At 41.4% G+C, this 18,093-nt stretch overlaps 1 protein-coding gene across 1 annotated transcript in view; it reads right to left on the bottom strand.

Annotated features, from left to right (window-relative positions):
* Positions 1-16,767, bottom strand: part of LOC311108746 (sentrin-specific protease 6-like) — a 37,008-nt gene extending 20,241 nt beyond the window's left edge. The window contains exons 1-4 of the mRNA XM_084151482.1: positions 16,433-16,767; positions 4,455-4,515; positions 3,849-3,964; positions 3,555-3,710 (exon numbers count right to left, since the gene is read on the bottom strand). Of these exons, the coding sequence (XP_084007608.1) occupies positions 3,555-3,710; positions 3,849-3,964; positions 4,455-4,499 (317 nt within the window). The 5' untranslated portion in view covers positions 4,500-4,515; positions 16,433-16,767. The remainder of the gene's footprint in view (positions 1-3,554; positions 3,711-3,848; positions 3,965-4,454; positions 4,516-16,432) is intronic.
* Between the last annotated feature and the right edge of the window lie 1,326 nt (positions 16,768-18,093).

The raw sequence follows: 18,093 nt of genomic DNA, 5'->3' as shown, positions 1-18,093 counted from the left end.
TTTAAAGCTTCCAGTCTGTTATTCTAACTCAATCAGCATGACAGAGTGATCTCCAGCCTTGTCCTTGTCAACACTCTCACCTGTGTTAATGAGAGAATCACTGACATGATGGCAGCTGGTCCTTTTGTGGCAGGGCTGAAATGCAGTGGAAATGTTTTTTTGGGATTAAGTTCATTTTCATGGCAAAGACGGACTTTGCAATTAATTGCAATTCATCTGATCACTCTTCATGACATTCTGGAATATATGCAAATTGCCATCATCAAAACTGAGGCAGCAGACTTTGTGAAAATTAGTATTTGTGTCATTCTCAAAACTTTTGACCACGACTATACATACACTCCGAACTCTGACATTGCTCGTCCTAATATTTCTAAATTCCACTCTTTTACTTTTTAGATTTGTGTGTATTGTTGTGTATTGTTAGATATTACTGCACTGTTGGAGCTAGGAACACAAGCATTTCACTACACCCGCAATAACATCTGCTATATATGTGTATGCAACCAATAACATGTTATTTGATTTGACAAGATTCTTCACTTGGTCGTGAGGATTCTCCATACCATGCTGTTTTGTGAAAACAATGTGATTAGATTTAACGTAGCTACAATGAGCTGTGGCTCAAAGCAGCCTCAAACGTTTTCAGTCAGACATTCACGCTTGCCCTACAGAGTTGAAATGTTCTAGCCAACATTTTGAATTTAATAACATTGCTTGTGCACTTCAGAGCTGTAACGATTTGACAGTACAAACGCATACTAATAGTGGTCATCGCTCCATCTCGAGTCTACACATTCTTGGTGATGGGAAACAACGTCATCATCTCACTGGCTTCTTCTCTGGCCAGCTCTCATTGGCTATTGCTGATCACTGTTCTCAAAACTTGTCGTTGCACATCTCACACTACAAAAGCATTGCAGATTTTGTGCCGATAAAACCAAACGTCTGAAAATATCGGGACGTCTGGGACTGCTCAAAGACGAGATCAGTAGTCCTCAAACTGTGTCTCTGACCCACTCACATTAAACGAGCGTCGGTGACGTCCGCGCCATGAGTGGACAACAACATGGGGATTTTGTCTCTGATCTTAAAAAATTGTCTGGGACAGGTAAATCGAGGCCAAAATTAAAGAAGTAGTTCAGGAGAAAAAACAAACAAAATATAATGATTGTAAAATTGACTGTGTCCATAAAATGTATATACTAAGTATAAGCTGGAAGTAGAGGCCTAAGCATTGTTGTTCACTAGTTTACTCCAATTAGGGAAAGGGTGGTGGGGTTGGAAAGTAATAAAGGGGAATATATATATTTTTTAAGGATGTGTGTGTGTATGTACAGTGGGGAGAACAAGTATTTGATACACTGCCGATTTTGCAGGTTTTCCTACTTACAAAGCATGTAGAGGTCTGTAATTTTTATCATAGGTATACTTCAACTGTGGGAGACGAAATCTAAAACAAAAATCCAGAAAATCACATTGTATGATTTTTAAGTAATTAATTTGCATTTTGTTGCATGACATAAGTATTTGATACATCAGAGAAGCAGAGCTTAATATTTGGTACAGAAACCTTTGTTTGCAATTATAGAGATCATACGTTTCCTGTAGGTCTTGACCAGGTTTGCACACACTGCAGCAGGGATTTTGGCCCACTCCTCCATACAGACCTTCTCCAGATCCTTCAGGTTTCGGGGCTGTCGCTGGGCAATACGGACTTTCAGCTCCCTCCAAAGATTTTCTATTGGGTTCAGGTCTGGAGACTGGCTAGGCCACTCCAGGACCTTGAGATGCTTCTTACGGAGCCACTCCTTAGTTGCCCTGGCTGTGTGTTTCGGGTCGTTGTCATGCTGGAAGAGCCAGCCACGACCCATCTTCAATGCTCTTACTGAGGGAAGGAGGTTGTTGGCTAAGATCTCGCGATACATGGCCCCATCCATCCTCCCCTCAATACGGTGCAGTTGTCCTGTCCCCTTTGCAGAAAAGCATCCCCAAAGAATTATGTTTCCACCTCCATGCTTCACGGTTGGGATGGTGTTCTTGGGGTTGTACTCATCCTTCTTCTTCCTCCAAACACGGCGAGTGGAGTTTAGACCAAAAAGCTCTATTTTTGTCTCATCAGACCACATGACCTTCTCCCATTCCTCCTCTGGATCATCCAGATGGTCATTGGCAAACTTCAGACGGGCCTGGACATGCGCTGGCTTGAGCAGGGGGACCTTGCGTGCGCTGCAGGATTTTAATCCATGACGGCGTAGTGTGTTACTAATGGTTTTCTTTGAGACTGTGGTCCCAGCTCTCTTCAGGTCATTGACCAGGTCCTGCCATGTAGTTCTGGGCTGATCCCTCACCTTCCTCATGATCATTGATGCCCCACGAGGTGAGATCTTGCATGGAGCCCCAGACCGAGGATGATTGACCATCATCTTGAACTTCTTCCATTTTCTAATAATTGCGCCAACAGTTGTTGCCTTCTCACCAAGCTGCTTGCCTATTGTCCTGTAGCCCATCCCAGCCTTGTGCAGTTCTACAATTTTATCCCTGATGTCCTTACACAGCTCTATGGTCTTGGCCATTGTGGAGAGGTTGGTGTCTGTTTGATTGAGTGTGTGGACAGGTGTCTTTTATACAGGTAACGAGTTCAAACAGGTGCAGTTAATACAGGTAATGAGTGGAGAACATGAGGGCTTCTTAAAGAAAAACTAACAGGTCTGTGAGAGCCCGGAATTCTTACTTGTTGGTAGGTGATCAAATACTTATGTCATGCAATAAATTGCAAATTAATTACTTAAAAATCATACAATGTGATTTTCTGGATTTTTGTTTTAGATTCCGTCTCTCACAGTTGAAGTGTACCTATGATAAAAATTACAGACCTCTACATGCTTTGTAAGTAGGAAAACCTGCAAAATCGGCAGTGTATCAAATACTTGTTCTCCCCACTGTATGTGTGTGTGTGTGTGTGTGTGTGTATGTATATATGTATATGTATGTATATAAAAACATGGGGGATTGGAAGTGATGCAGACAATTACATTGATGGAAGTTACAATCTATCTGCTATATTAAGCTGATCTACCCCCTAAGAAAAATTAAATAAAAAATAATTTTTAAAAAACTGTGTCTCTGACCCACTCACATTAAACGAGCGTCGGTGACGGCCGCGCCCGGAGTGGACAACAACATGGGGATTTTGTCTCTGATCTTAAAAACTTGTCGTCTGGGACAGGTAAATCGGGGCCAAAATTGTGTAGTGTACACCCGGCTTAACTGTGTGCTAACACTAAACTACCTACTACATTACTTTACCAATACAATCAAGGCTAACGCAATAATAGTTTATCACAATGATTAAACGGGTTGCACTTCCTACTTGATGTCAATTCGCCAAACTTAATTTATCAAATCGCCTAAATAAAGTGAGTAACATGTCTCTTCGATCGACAACCAACTACTTTGAGAAAGAAAGCATTTTGTCAAATGAAACCATTCTGTAGCTCTCAATGCTATGTTATGCAGTACGATTACAGTGTGACTTCAGTGAGGACTCGTACCTTTGGACAGGTTTCCTCATTGCAGCAGGAACATTGTGGGTGTGCTGAAATGGTCTCCCCTGTAGAACAACTCCTTGAGACTGTGTTGGGCTGACTATTAAATAGTCAGTTCTGTTAGGCATCCGTGACATCGATGCTACGGTGTTTGGGATTTCACTGTAGTCGAGGAAGCAGAGGAACGACATTACGGTTTTGCTATAAACAGGTTGTACTGGTTCATTGTGATATTTGCAATTGTCAGCAAAACATTCCAACTTGGACTGAAGAGATACTTGCAACAGTGATATGTCATACCTTAGCCTCTTGCCACTTCCTAGTTGGTTTAGAGCCCGTATGTGATTATTTGTATTTGGCCTGTTTTCATATGTTTTTAGGGGATCCGCAGAAGAGAAGTGCCTAAGCGCGGGGGACTGGTGGGGAGAGAGAGCGAGCGAGAAGAGAACAGATAAGATCATTAACACAGAGGATCTGGTGACACAGGTTGCAGGCCATTTTTGCTGAGTACATAGATACAGAATTATGTCTGAGTGATGCTGCATGAAAAACTGATACACCCCGTAGAGTATGACAATAACAGCACTGATCTGATGTCCTTGTTCACTGTTCAGTTGAAACAAGAGAAACATGTTTTGAAGATTGTTATACTAGCCTAAAGTAAAATCACATTCACAATAAAGTTAATCAGATTAAATGTTCTGTGTATAATAACAGAGTGTTGTAAGGATCAAATGTCACAACATGAACTTTTCACCAGCAGCAGCATAAAACCACCCCATTTTGTTGGTAGTCCCCTGGATGGCTTTGCCAGACATGCTTTGGCAGAGATAGTGAGAGTAGAGCGAGAGCTGGGCAGAGTAACAATGCCCTAAATGTGAGTCATGAGGAGGGGGGCCACAGTACCTTCTGTCCCTCTGGGGAGGAGTGCTGTTGTCTGTCCATCTCCATGGTCACCACCGATGTGCTGCTTAGGAGAAAAGAAGAGCAAGAAAAGGGGTGGAAGAGAGTGCTTAGATAATGCCTTGGTTTTATGTCCACTTAGGCCTAACCATTGGATAAACATATTGGGTACTTCTTCCAGTTAATGGATTACATACAGTATATTATTGGATTACAAATATGTAATTATGATGATTATGTGATACATGTACTGTAGTTTTACAGTAACATCACCGCCAGGTTGTATCTCTAGTGTAGAACAAAAGTCTACACACTTCCATCTCAACACAATGACTCTGCATGCAGACAGTGTGTGTACATGTGGCCGTGCGTCAGTCTATATATTAAGCTGGCAGGCAGGCAGGCTCTCAGGTGGGAATAGGAATACACAGAAAAGAGAGAGGCTTGGGGTCCATCTTAGTCTGGTGGATACTGCAGGGTCAAATTGATGCAGTGGAGCGAGGGCTGAGTGCTGAAATTAGGTCCGGAGGAGAAGTGCTTACTCGTGTCTCCTCTCCTCTTCACTGCCATCAGAAAGAGAAAAGCTCCAGTTCTACTTGTACCCTCCATCTCGCCTGGCCTGTGATCTATCCAGAGCTTGAATATAATAAACCACAACTCACATCAGTTCAGTTATACGAGGCCAAATGAAGGCATCAGTTGAAATGATCACTAATAATTTCAACATTGCTTGTATTACCGCCATATGTATAATTCAAATCATCAAAGAGCAACCTTGATTCAAGTTGTCAACAAAGAATAACTGACTACACCTGTTATGTTCTTTGATGAATAAAGCACAACTCATGTCTGCAATAAAACTGTAAGCAGAGGAAACAAATCGGCAGCTGAGAACAGAGCAGGTGGTACCAAGGAGCTATTCCCCCTCTCTCTCTCTCTCTGTGGACCACAATACTCATTTCCTGGTGACTCTCATCATACATTTGTAACAGCCTTAGAGGCTTAGCACTATGCTGCTCGAAAATTAGACATGGTGGAGTTGTAATATCTCACGAGAATCACAATAGCTGGTTTAGCCAAAAACAGATTTTGGATGGTGGTTTTTCATGAAAAGCGATATGAATGATGCTTTGAGGAGCTGTGTTTTGTTTCCGGTGTTGACACCCTGTCATTATTGCAATCACTTAATTGTAGACCTCCCTGTATCAATTTCTGAGGACGAGGAAAGACATTTGACCTCTGTAGGGTAAATCCATTTGAATTCAAATCCCATTTTGACTGCAACCCTTTTGATTTGAAAGAAACATTCCATACATAGTTGCCCATTGTACAAGTGATCATACTTTTTGGACCTTAATGCCAAAACATTCAAGCGCTAAAGGTGCTCAAAGTTGACCTATGTTGCATACCGCACTATACCATGTGACATCCATGTCTTCATCACTGGATAAGAAAAATGGTTGAGATTGATATCATTTAAAAGCTTTTAAACAGGGTTGTCAAACTGTTTAATAAATACATTTTCTAACCTTAAAATGTCAATTAAATAAAAATGTGCTAAGTATTTCTTTCATATTCGCATATGTTGTAGCTTAGACCCTATTTTATAATTGTTTGAGGTTTTTGCGTTGTAGCCGCCATCGGTTGAGACTCATACTCTTGAATACAGGGTGGGTGTCATGTTTTGGCTGATGAATGTACTAAAATGGGAATAAAATTGAAATGTTGACTTTCAAATGGTACCACAAAGATGGTTGGTCCACACATCAGATATTGTTGACTTGAATGGGAATATCTGTTGTTTTAAATTATACAGTCAATCCTCCATCCTCTATGGAAATCACAGAAATATACATATTGGAATAGACATTACCATTTAAGTTGACATTCAATGGTGGGTGGACCGGTGGCCATCTTTGTGGAAGTAATTAGAAGTTAAAATGTCAATTAAATTTAAATGTCAATGGTGTCCCAGCTAAATTGCAGTGGTCTGAAGGGATAGGTCCATTCTATGAATTATATTTCTATGATTGAAATGGCACCAACCCTGTTTTGAAGAGCATGTTGTGTCTCAACCGATGGTGGGCACAACACAAAAAAACCAGAGTTTACGCGTTTTTAGATCATTTATATTAAAAAGGTTTAAAGAATGTCCGTTTTTTCAAGAAATTATTAAATAGTTTGAAAACCCTGTTTGTAAGCATTTCAATTATATCAAATTCAACCATTTATCTTTTCCAGTGATGAAGACATGGATGTCTCAGTGTGGTATGCAAAATGGGTCAACTTTGAGCACCTCTATATCTCCTGAATGTTTTGGCATTCAGGTCCAAAGTCACTTTCTGACCACTTCTTCCATTGGCAAACATGTATGGAAAGTTGTGTTTAAATCAAAAGGGATGCTGTCAAATAGTGCTTGAATTCATATGGATTTACCGTGTAGGAAACCATTTCGAGGCACTTAAAATGTTTTCCATAGCTGAGCTATTATTAAATTGATAATTCTCCCTGCAGTAAAATACATTGTCGAATATTTAAATCAATACTATGCGGCACCGCAGCAGGAGAAGTAGTGAAGCTGGGGATGTGGCAGATAGCCAGAGGTCAAAAACAGTGCCACTGTAAGTGCACAGGGCAAACATCACAATATAGGACATGCCTAAATCTAGCCGAATTCATAAAAAATATCTACATAGGATCTTTGTACACCAACTGTAGTCTAGATAACTAAGTCATGGCTTGTCCATTGGGCTCCTTCCATTTCCACCCTACTACTTATGATTTCATAACGTCTTAGGCTATCCTTACAGCATTATGAACGCAAAGCTTCCACCCTACATGTATTAGCCCACCTTCTTCATAACACCGTCAGCAGCCTAAATGAGTTCGACTGGTCAGTCACAGCAGTTGAAAGAGAGCTTTGAGTCTGGCTTGGTGGTTCAAATCCATGGCTCACTGACACAGTCACTGCAGCTTTGTTCCCGTCTCACCCCTGTGGGCACTGTTGACAGACGGACTGCCGCAAGACAGCTCAAACCAGTCTATGGTAGGTACAGCTAGATACTTCCCACATAACTCATCCACTCTAGGCACTTACAGTTATTTATAATTGAAGAAAATTGTTACGGTGAGCATTTAGAGGATTCTAGAATGACAGGCTACCTTTAGAATCTGTCAGATTAATCTCAACGTACTGACCCCCATGGCTCTAAATAAATAAAATATTGAGGTCACTGGTGCTCCCAACTTTAAAAAGTTACAAGCACCACATGAAATTTAGGAGCAGCAGAAAATATGATTTTTGAAAAATTGATTGAGATACAACCTATATGAATTCTAGCTACTTTTGAAGCACATTCTGTGCTCTAGAAACCAGGGGTTGGAACCTGTTCAGGTAACAGAACTGAAAACTGGAAAATTAAGTTTTTCCAAGGTACAGAAGCGGAACCTGTAACGAAAGTGATCCATACTTTTCCGGAACAGAACCGTTATTTTAAAAGCATGGGAGCCGGTTATTAATGTTCTTTTACATTCCACAATTTTTTTCTAGTCCCACAAAAAAACACAACAAATCGCCTATGCAAAGCCCTCACTCTGTCACTCAGAAACGTATTCCAGTGTCTGCCTGCAAGCTGAAAATCTTTGCCAGCGTGTGTGCGTGTTCAGGCTACATGCCCCTCCGAAGCATAGGCTACTGTACTGACGTTACAATCATGATTCAGAAGATAGGGAGAGAGACTTGTAATTAGCTAGAGAAGAATGGATTCACTTTTTCAATGCTAGTTAAGGATACTATAGACTTAATAAATCCAACGTCAAACGTGATAACTAACTACAAAAAGGTAAGATGTGTTTTTAATTCTGGTGCTGCTCTGCATACAGAAGCTTGTTAGCTACAGTGCCTTGCAAAAGTATTCATCCCCCTTGGCGTTTTTCCTATTTTGTTGCATTACAACCTGTAATTTAAATTGATTTTTATTTGGATTTCATGTAATGGACATACACAAAATAGTCCAAATTGGTGAAGTGAAAAAAATATATATAACTTGTTTCATTAAATTAAAAAAATTATAATAATGGCAAAGTGGTGCGTGCATATGTATTCACCCCCTTTGCTATGAAGCCCCTAAATAAGATCTGGTGCAACCAATTACCTTCAGAAGTCACATAATTAGTTAAATAAAGTCCACCTGTGTGCAATCTAAGATGATCTAATGATCTTAATATATATGCACCTATTCTGAAAGGCCCCAGAGTCTGCAACACCACTAAGAAGGGGGCACCACCAAGCAAGCGGCACCATGAAGACCAATGAGCTCTCCAAACAGGTCAGGGACAAAGTTGTAGAGACGTACAGATCAGGGTTGGGTTATAAAAAAATATCCGAAACTTTTAACATCCCACAGAGCACCATTAAATCCATTATTAAAAAATTGAAAGAATATGGCACCACAACAAACCTGCCAAGAGAGGGCCGCCCACCAAAACTCACAGACAAGGCAAGGAGGGCATTAATCAGAGTGGCAACAAAGAGCCCAAAGATAACCCTGAAGGGAACTGCAAAGCTCCACAGCGGAGATTGGAGTATCTGTCCATAGGACCCCTTTAAGCCGTACACTCCACAGAGCTGGGCTTTATGGAAGAGTGCCCAGAAAAAAAGCCATTGCTTAAAGAAAAAAATAAGCAAACACGTTTGGTGTTCGCCAACAGGCATGTGGGAGACTCCCCAAACATATGGAAGAAGGTACTCTGGTCAGATTAGACTAAAATTGAGCTTTTGGCCATCAAGGAAAACGCAATGTCTGGTGCAAACCCAACACCATTCATCACCCCGAGAACACCATCATGGTGGTGGCAGCATCATACTGTGGGGATGTTTTTATCGGCAGGGACTGGGAACTGGTCAGAATTTAAGGAATGATGGATGGCGCTAAATACAGAGAAATTCTTGAGGGAAACCTGTTTCAGTCATCCAGATATTTGAGACTGGGACGGAGGTTCACCTTCCAGCAGGACTGACCCTAAGCATACTGCTAAAGCAACACTTGAGTGGTTTAAGGGGAAACATTAAAAAATATATATATATGCACTCACTCATAAGAGCTTCTGCTAAATGACTAAAATGTAAAATGTAATTAATCAGAGAGGCAACAAAGAGACCACAGATAACCCTGAAGGAGCTGCAAAGCTCCACAGCGGAGATTGGAGTATCTGTCCATAGGACCACTTTAAGCCGTACACTCCACAGAGCTGGGCTTTACGGAAGAGTGGCCAGAAAAAAGCCATTGCTTAAAGAAATAAGCAAACACGTTAGGTGTTCGCCAAAAGGCATGTGGGAGACTCCCCAAACATATGGAAGAAGGTACTCTGGTCAGATGACTAAAATTGAGCTTTTTGGCCATCAAGGAAAACGCTATGTCTTGCGCAAACCGAACACCTCTCATCACCCCGAGAACACCATCCCCACAGTGAAGCATGGTGGTGGCAGTATCATGTTGTGGGGATGTTTTTCCATCGGCAGGGACTGGGAAACTGGTCAGAATTGAAGGAATGGATGGCACTAAATACAGGAAAATTCTTGAGGGAAACCTGTTTCAGTCTTCCAGAGATTTGAGACTGGGACGGAGGTTCACCTTCCAGCAGGACAATGACCCTAAGCATACTGCTAAAGCAACACTTGAGTGGTTAGAAAAATTTATGCACTCACTAAAACTGTAAGTCGCTCTGGATAAGAGCGTCTGCTAAATGACTAAAATGTAAATGTAAATGTAAAAATGCTTTATATAAAAGTACCATGTATGTCAAATGTAAAATGTATGTATACAGTGGGGGAAAAAAGTATTTAGTCAGCCACCAATTGTGCAAGTTCTCCCACTTAAAAAGATGAGAGAGGCCTGTCATTTTCATCATAGGTACACGTCAACTATGACAGACAAATTGAGAAATGTTTTTCCAGAAAATCACATTGTAGGATTTTTTATGAATTTATTTGCAAATTATGGTGGAAAATAAGTATTTGGTCACCTACAAACAAGCAAGATTTCTGGCTCTCACAGACCTGTAACTTCTTCTTTAAGAGGCTCCTCTGTCCTCCACTCGTTACCTGTATTAATGGCACCTGTTTGAACTTGTTATCAGTATAAAAGACACCTGTCCACAACCTCAAACAGTCACACTCCAAACTCCACTATGGCCAAGACCAAAGAGCTGTCCAAGGACACCAGAAACAAAATTGTAGACCTGCTCCAGGCTGGGAAGACTGAATCTGCAATAGGAAAGCAGCTTGGTTTGAAGAAATCAACTGTGGGAGCAATTATTAGGAAATGGAAGACATACAAGACCACTGATAATCTCCCTCGATCTGGGGCTCCACGCAAGATCTCACCCCGTGGGGTCAAAATGATCACAAGAACGGTGAGCAAAAATCCCAGAACCACACGGGGGGACCTAGTGAATGACCTGCAAAGAGCTGGGACCAAAGTAACAAAGCCTACCGTCAGTAACACACTACGCCGCCAGGGACTCAAATCCTGAGGTGCCAGACGTGTCCCCCTGCTTAAGCCAGTACATGTCCAGGCCCGTCTGAAGTTTGCTAGAGTGCATTTGGATGATCCAGAAGAGGATTGGGAGAATGTCATATGGTCAGATGAAACCAAAATAGAACTTTTTGGTAAAAACTCAACTCGTCGTGGTTGGAGGACAACGAATGCTGAGTTGCATCCAAAGAACACCATACCTACTGTGAAGCATGGGGGTGGAAACATCATGCTTTGGGGCAGTTTTTCTGCAAAGGGACCAGGACGACTGATCCGTGTAAAGGAAAGAATGAATGGGGCCATGTATCGTGAGATTTTGAGTGAAAACCTCCTTCCATCAGCAAGGGCATTGAAGATGAAACGTGGCTGGGTCTTTCAGCATGACAATGATCCCAAACACACCGCCCGGGCAACGAAGGAGTGGCTTCGTAAGAAGCATTTCAAGGTCCTGGAGTGGCCTAGCCAGTCTCCAGATCTCAACCCCATAGAAAATCTTTGGAGGGAGTTGAAAGTCTGTGTTGCCCAGCGACAGCCCCAAAACATCACTGCTCTAGAGGAGATCTGCATGGAGGAATGGGCCAAAATACCAGCAACAGTGTGTGAAAACCTTGTGAAGACTTACAGAAAACGTTTGACCTGTGTCATTGCCAACAAAGGGTATATAACAAAGTATTGAGAAACTTTTGTTATTGACCAAATACTTATTTTCCACCATAATTTGTAAATACATTCATAGAAAATCCTACAATGTGATTTTCTGGATTTTTTTTTTCTCATTTTGTCTGTCATAGTTGACGTGTACCTATGATGAAAATTACAGGCCTCTCTCATCTTTTTAAGTGGGAGAACTTGCACAATTGGTGGCTGACTAAATACTTTTTTTTCCCACTGTATGTAGCAGAAAAGCTGCAAAAAAACAAAAAATATATTTGTCCTCCGAAGGATGGGTTAATAAAAAAATATATATAATAAAATAAAGAAATATGTAATTCATTCATTGCTATGATCATATATCTCCTGAAGAAGCTATCCCTTTTCCTTTCTGTGCCCCCAAATGTTTGGATATACTAGTAAAGTTACCAGGTTGTTAGCTAGCTAGCCATGACTGAACAAAGTGTAAACAAATGGTTAACAACGCACAAGCAGTTTTAAAAACGGCCCATGACATGGTTTATGATTATGAATGTAAAATGATGTCCAGGCGATCCACTATAGTAAGAAACAAATGTTGCACCGTTAATATGGGTCAGATCTTTTCCTGTAGTAATGATGCCACCATGACGCTATCTTTTTTCTCTAGGGTACTCAGAAACAACGGTACAGCGAAGCCTTATCATTACAACAATTATCCTAGTCACACAGTGGTCCCGAAATAAAAATCTGCAAAATATTTTGTCACACTTTAGAGCCCACTGACCCCTCTCACAGGATGTGGTCTATAAAGCTAGCAATTTAGTATAGGAAGAAGGAATAAACCAAGCTAATCCAGTAAATTACCTTTATCAACACGCCTTTGGGTTGCATAAACTGTCCCCATATTAACTACTTCCTTGCTGCACATAGTGTGTGGCACAGGCAGTGAATAACTTAGGCCTATTACTTACCCTAATTGGTCATGACTACAATGTTAAAGGTCGAGAACAGGTTTTTCATCAAACTGGATGATATTTGTATGAAACCAGTTCATAGTAGGTTGACCCAAGTATGAAAAATGACTGTAGCTGGTACATTGACAAAGTTCATCCTCCCCATGTCAACCGCTTGGATTGAGGAGGCACACATTACTTCCGGCTTCATGCAACTTCACGTAAAGACGGACATTTTATACACCAATAGTAGTGTTTTATAATCTTAACTCATTTAAATATGCAATGCCTTAAAACCGTCATCACGTGTGCGTTATATGGCTTTGTGTACAAACCGTAAAATAGCTCAAGCAGAATGTGTCAGAATGATACTGGTAACTAACCCCTTTTCATCTGTGTTGTGACTTTTAGCTAGCAGGCTACCTACCAGCACGCCAGAAAAAGCACACTGTTGTGACTAGATGCCATAGTGTTAATTTAACGTTACACTTTTATTTCACTTTCCATTTATTTCACTTTCCATCTCCAAACATTTCCCTCTTCAAAAACATTACAGGCTACAAAGACAGGCTCCTGGATCGCCTCTTCAACGAGTTCACCCTTGATCCAGCACAGTATGTGGGGAAGCTGTGCGAGCTCTCCATCCCAGGACCCCTGTCTGCCCAGTGTGAGAGGCCTGACAAGGAGGCCATAGCTGGATTTGTCTCCTGCTTCAAATCTTGGGGGTGACTGAATCCTGCTTGATTGAAGCAGGGTACATGGGTCCCCCTCCACTCCCTATCAATCTCTGTAGTTGGTTGCATTTCCTAAAGCCTAAGTAATTCACTTTTACATGATATGACATCACATTGTTACTTTGTATCGTTTTTTTGTTTCAAGCATTCGGACGGGAAGGTGAGCGTTACAAATTGTACGAAGCAATGGGGTCCTGCACACTGTAGGGTGGTTGGGTGCCTATATTAGGCTTCTGGCTCCAATTTTTTGCGCTAAATGTCTCACCATTATTTCTCAGGAGTGTTCATGTTTATCAATATTTCGGCTATGCTGGCCTATTGTAAATTATCAAATAAATGTCTGATCAATACATACACTACATTTACAATAGCATGTGGACACCCCTTCAAATTAGTGGATTTGGCTATTTCAGCCACACCCGTTGCTGACAGGTGTATAAAATCGAGCACACAACCATGCAATCTCCATAGACAAACATTGACAGTAGAATGGCCTTACTGAAGGGCTCAGTGACTTTCAACGTGGCACCGTCATAGGATGCCACCTTTCCAACAAGTCAGTTCGTAACATTTCTGCCCTGCTAGAGCTGCCCCTGACAACTGTAAGTGCTGTTATTGTGAAGTGGAAATGTCTAGGAGCAACAACAGCTGAGTCGCGAAGTGGTAGGCCACACAAGGTCACAGAACGGGACTGCCAGTGCTGAAGCGCGTAAAAATCCCTACTGAGTTCCAAACTGCCTCTGGAAGCAAAGTCAGCAAAATAACTGTTTGTCGGGAGCTTCACGAAATGGGTTTCCATGGCCGAGCAGCCGCACACAAGCCTAAGATCAACATGCGCAATGCCAAGCATCGGCTGGAGTGGTGTACAGCTCTCCGCCATTAGACTCTGGAGCAGTGGAAATGCGTTCTCTGGAGTGATGATAACGCTACCTGCCCCAATGCATAGTGCCAACTGTAAAGTTTGGTGGAGGAGGAATAATGGTCTGGGGCTGTTGCTCATGGTTCGGGCTAGGCCCCTTAGTTCCAGTGAAGGGAAACTTAACGCTACAGCATACAATTAGATTCTAGACGATTCTGTGCTTCCAACTTTGTGGCAACAGTTTGGGGAAGACCCTTTCCTGTTTCAGCATGACAATGCCCCCGTGCACAAATCGAGGTCCATACAGAAATGGTTTGTCGAGATCGGTGTGGAAGAACTTGACTGGCCTGCACAGAGCCCTGACCTCAACCCCATTGAACACCTTTGGGATGTATTGGAACACCGACTGCGACCCAGGCCTAATCGCCCAACATCAGAGCCCGACCTCACTAATGCTCTTGTGGCTGAATGGAAGCAAGTCCCCGCAGCAATGTTTCAACATCTAGTGGAAAGCCTTCCCAGAAAAGTGGAGGCCGTTATAGCAGCAAAGCGGGGACCAACTCAATATTAATGCCCATGATTTTGGAATAAGATGTTCGACGAGCAGGTGTCCACATTATTTTGGTCATGTAGTGTACAATTCTGAACATATTGTCATTTATAATGCTAATGCAGAGGCACCAATAAATTGTCCAGTACACTTATTGTACGCTGTTTTCATGTGCTTATGTCTAAGCTTCTAAGGTGACTCAGGCTTGACTAATTCTTGTGAAGAAGTGTATCAGTGAACTTTATTCTGTAATTAACTACAAAACAATAACAATGCAATTGTGTATTGCTGCTGTTTGTCTGATATCCAACAGTCCATGATCAGCTCTGTTGACCATGAGAGCATTTTGCAGAGAAAATGGGTTGAGGCATACTATTTAGGCTCAGAATAACATGTGGCCCATTGTTTACCTTGTTACCTGGCAACGACCACAGGGGTGTTTCAAAGAACTGTCAGTCAAGGCCAGCTCAGAATTATAAGCTCCCCACCCACTCAGCCTGTTCTTTCAGGCTCTCTGATAGTTCGAGATTAGAGAAAATGTTCAATTTCTTCAATTCTGCATATTTTAATAGAGTACAAATATTGTGGGTGATGTTTTGGTCATTAAAAGGCTATTTTTACTTGGGAAATTGGATGACTTTGTAGGACCTTTAATACAAAAAAATATATTAAATGTGTTAGTCTTGTTTGGAGTTGTGTGCTAAGGAGCAATAGTCCTCAACTCCCCCACCCCTGTCCGACACTGAATTTGAGACACCACATTTGACACTGGCATGGTGCTTAGCTACATTAGTAGTCCCTTCTTTGACATTGCATTACTGTTAAGTGTGCATCTATACAATGCATAATACTGTTAAGTGTGCATCTATACAATGCATAAGCATGCATGTTATATACATAAATCATATGCTTTGTCCTTCCTTGGTTGCTGGCTATTTACATAAACACCTTCATCAGACTAGCTAACTACTAACTTTGTTATGTGCTGTCTGAAATGAAAAGCCCTGGCTGGGCTTTACCTTGAAAAGCAGAAAGAATGCATTGTTTATAGGTAGCTAGTTAACCAACAAATAACGTTACGTTGATCCTGTTGAAACTATGTAGCTATATTTGAAATACAAAATGACATTAAACGTATAGTTGACACGAAGGCCCGTCAACAATTAGGTAACTTACGTTAGCTAGCTAGGCCTTGCTGTCTGACCGTTCGCAAGTACAGTACAACTTTATTCCATGGCACAGCAAGCTAGCTATATTTATGTAACTCACGTTAATCCTGTAAAATACTGCGCAAACCTAACAGTCAATTAGTGTCCCATTTCCTACGATATTTGAGGCCAGATAACAAGCTAGTACTAGCTAGTCTGATAGCCAGACATAGCTAACGTTAGCAAACATCAACAATAGCTGCTGGCTAGTTTAGTAGATGTACTCATAATAATTCAATTTTAATCGTGCCTATTAGTTAAGTCGTTTTGTTTACCAAATGTCCATTCACTGTCACCAATGTACAGCAGCTGTAGGTTATGCGAATAAATGTAGTTAGGTCTGTAAGGCATAGCTAACTTTAGTTAGCTAACTAGCTCGCTCTGAACATGATTGAACCCACATTTACACGCGTGCAATGTATCTGATGACGTCTCATTTACCTAGGAATGCGATTGCTAACCAACATTGCCTTGAATTTACAATTAGGTGAATACAGTAGCACCTTACCTTCAAAAAAGCTTATATTGTGGGTCATGGTTTATTCCATGTTCTTTCTCTCAGCTGGTTTGCTTCTCATCAGCGACCCACTCTCACAGAGGGCTCGCGATTAGGTTCTTTGTGGTTCTACGCACAACGCAGAATGTGTCGATTACTTTTCTTTGCTAAAAATCATGTTGCCAAATGTACAGTAATGGTCTCAGAATAATTTTGCTAGCACGACACACATTGTGTTCATTCGATTGTTACAAAGTAGATAGCTAGCTATAAACTGCATGGCCAACATTATTTGGTAGCTAGAAGAACTGACTGGAAAAGCCCCTATTGATTTGCCTATTATTATTATTTCTCATTCAGGTGCTAGATTTTTTTTTTTTATATCAAAATAATACGTGGGTCGACTTGGGCACCCCTGCGGCTGCTGCTGCCTCCACGTAGCCTATTCTGTCTGTGAAGGTAAGGGCTAGCAAAGCTACTGTAAGTAGGCTCTAAATTCAGCCATGGTTACAGTCATCTGCCATGATAAGCTGCCTGGCAAATTATAGCTTGAAAATTATTGGGCTTGTGTGCAACAATGTGACAAAAGATCTGATGTAGCCATATCCGCGGGAAGTAGGGGTGTTATTTTTTATATAATCCCCACCCCACACACAAAATTAGTGAACTAGGCATTTATTACTCCTCTATGAGTGGAGAAAAATACCAGCAGTCCCAACCCAACAGCATCCCCAACCCAAAACATCTTCCTGCGGCCATGGATGAAGCCTATTGATGATAGCAAAGTCAATTTTGACAAAAGCTGTACCCCTTCTAGACAAAACCAGAGAAATCGTCCCATCCCTACTGTTCAGCAGTGTTCACAGCATCACTTATCTGAAATACCACATCCCTCAATTCCCATTCCCAAACCACAGCGAACTGCTAGGTGGAGTCAACTCTACAGTAGCAGCTTTTGCAACCGTCTCTGTAATTTATTTATACACTAGATGACCAACAGGGGGCGCAGTTTTGAAGCCTCCGCGCCTCCATTTTATTTTTTATTTTTATTTCACCTTTATTTAACCAGGTAAACCAGTTGAGAACAAGTTCTCATTTACAACTGCGACCTGGCCAAGATAAAGCAAAGCAGTGCGATAAAAACAACAACACAGAGTTACATATGGGGTAAAACAAAACAAAGTCAAAAATACAACAGAAATACATATAATATACAGTGTGCAAATTTAGCAAGTTATGGAGGTAAGGCAATAAAATAGGCTATAGTGCAAAATAATTACAATTAGTATTAACACTGGAATGATAGATGTGCAAGAGATTATGTGCAAATAGAGATACTGGGGTACAAATGAGCAAAATAAATAACAATATAGGGATGAGGTAGTTGGGCGGGCTAATTTCAGATGGGCTGTGTACAGGTGCAGTGATCGGTAAGGTGCTCTGACAACTGATGCTTAAAGTTAGTGAGGGAGATAAGTGTCTCCAGCTTCAGAGATTTTTGCAATTTGTTCCAGTCATTGGCAGCAGAGAACTGGAAGGAATTGCGGCCAAAGGAGGTGTTGGCTTTGGGGATGACCAGTGAGATATACCCGCTGGAGCGCAGACTACGGGTGGGTGTTGCTATGGTGACCAATGAGCTAAGATAAGGCGGGGATTTGCCTAGCAGTGATTTA

Source organism: Coregonus lavaretus, assembly GCF_964263955.1.
Source record: "Coregonus lavaretus genome assembly, chromosome: 33".
Classification (NCBI taxonomy): domain Eukaryota; kingdom Metazoa; phylum Chordata; class Actinopteri; order Salmoniformes; family Salmonidae; genus Coregonus; species Coregonus lavaretus.
This window is presented reverse-complemented; position numbering and strand designations above follow the sequence as displayed.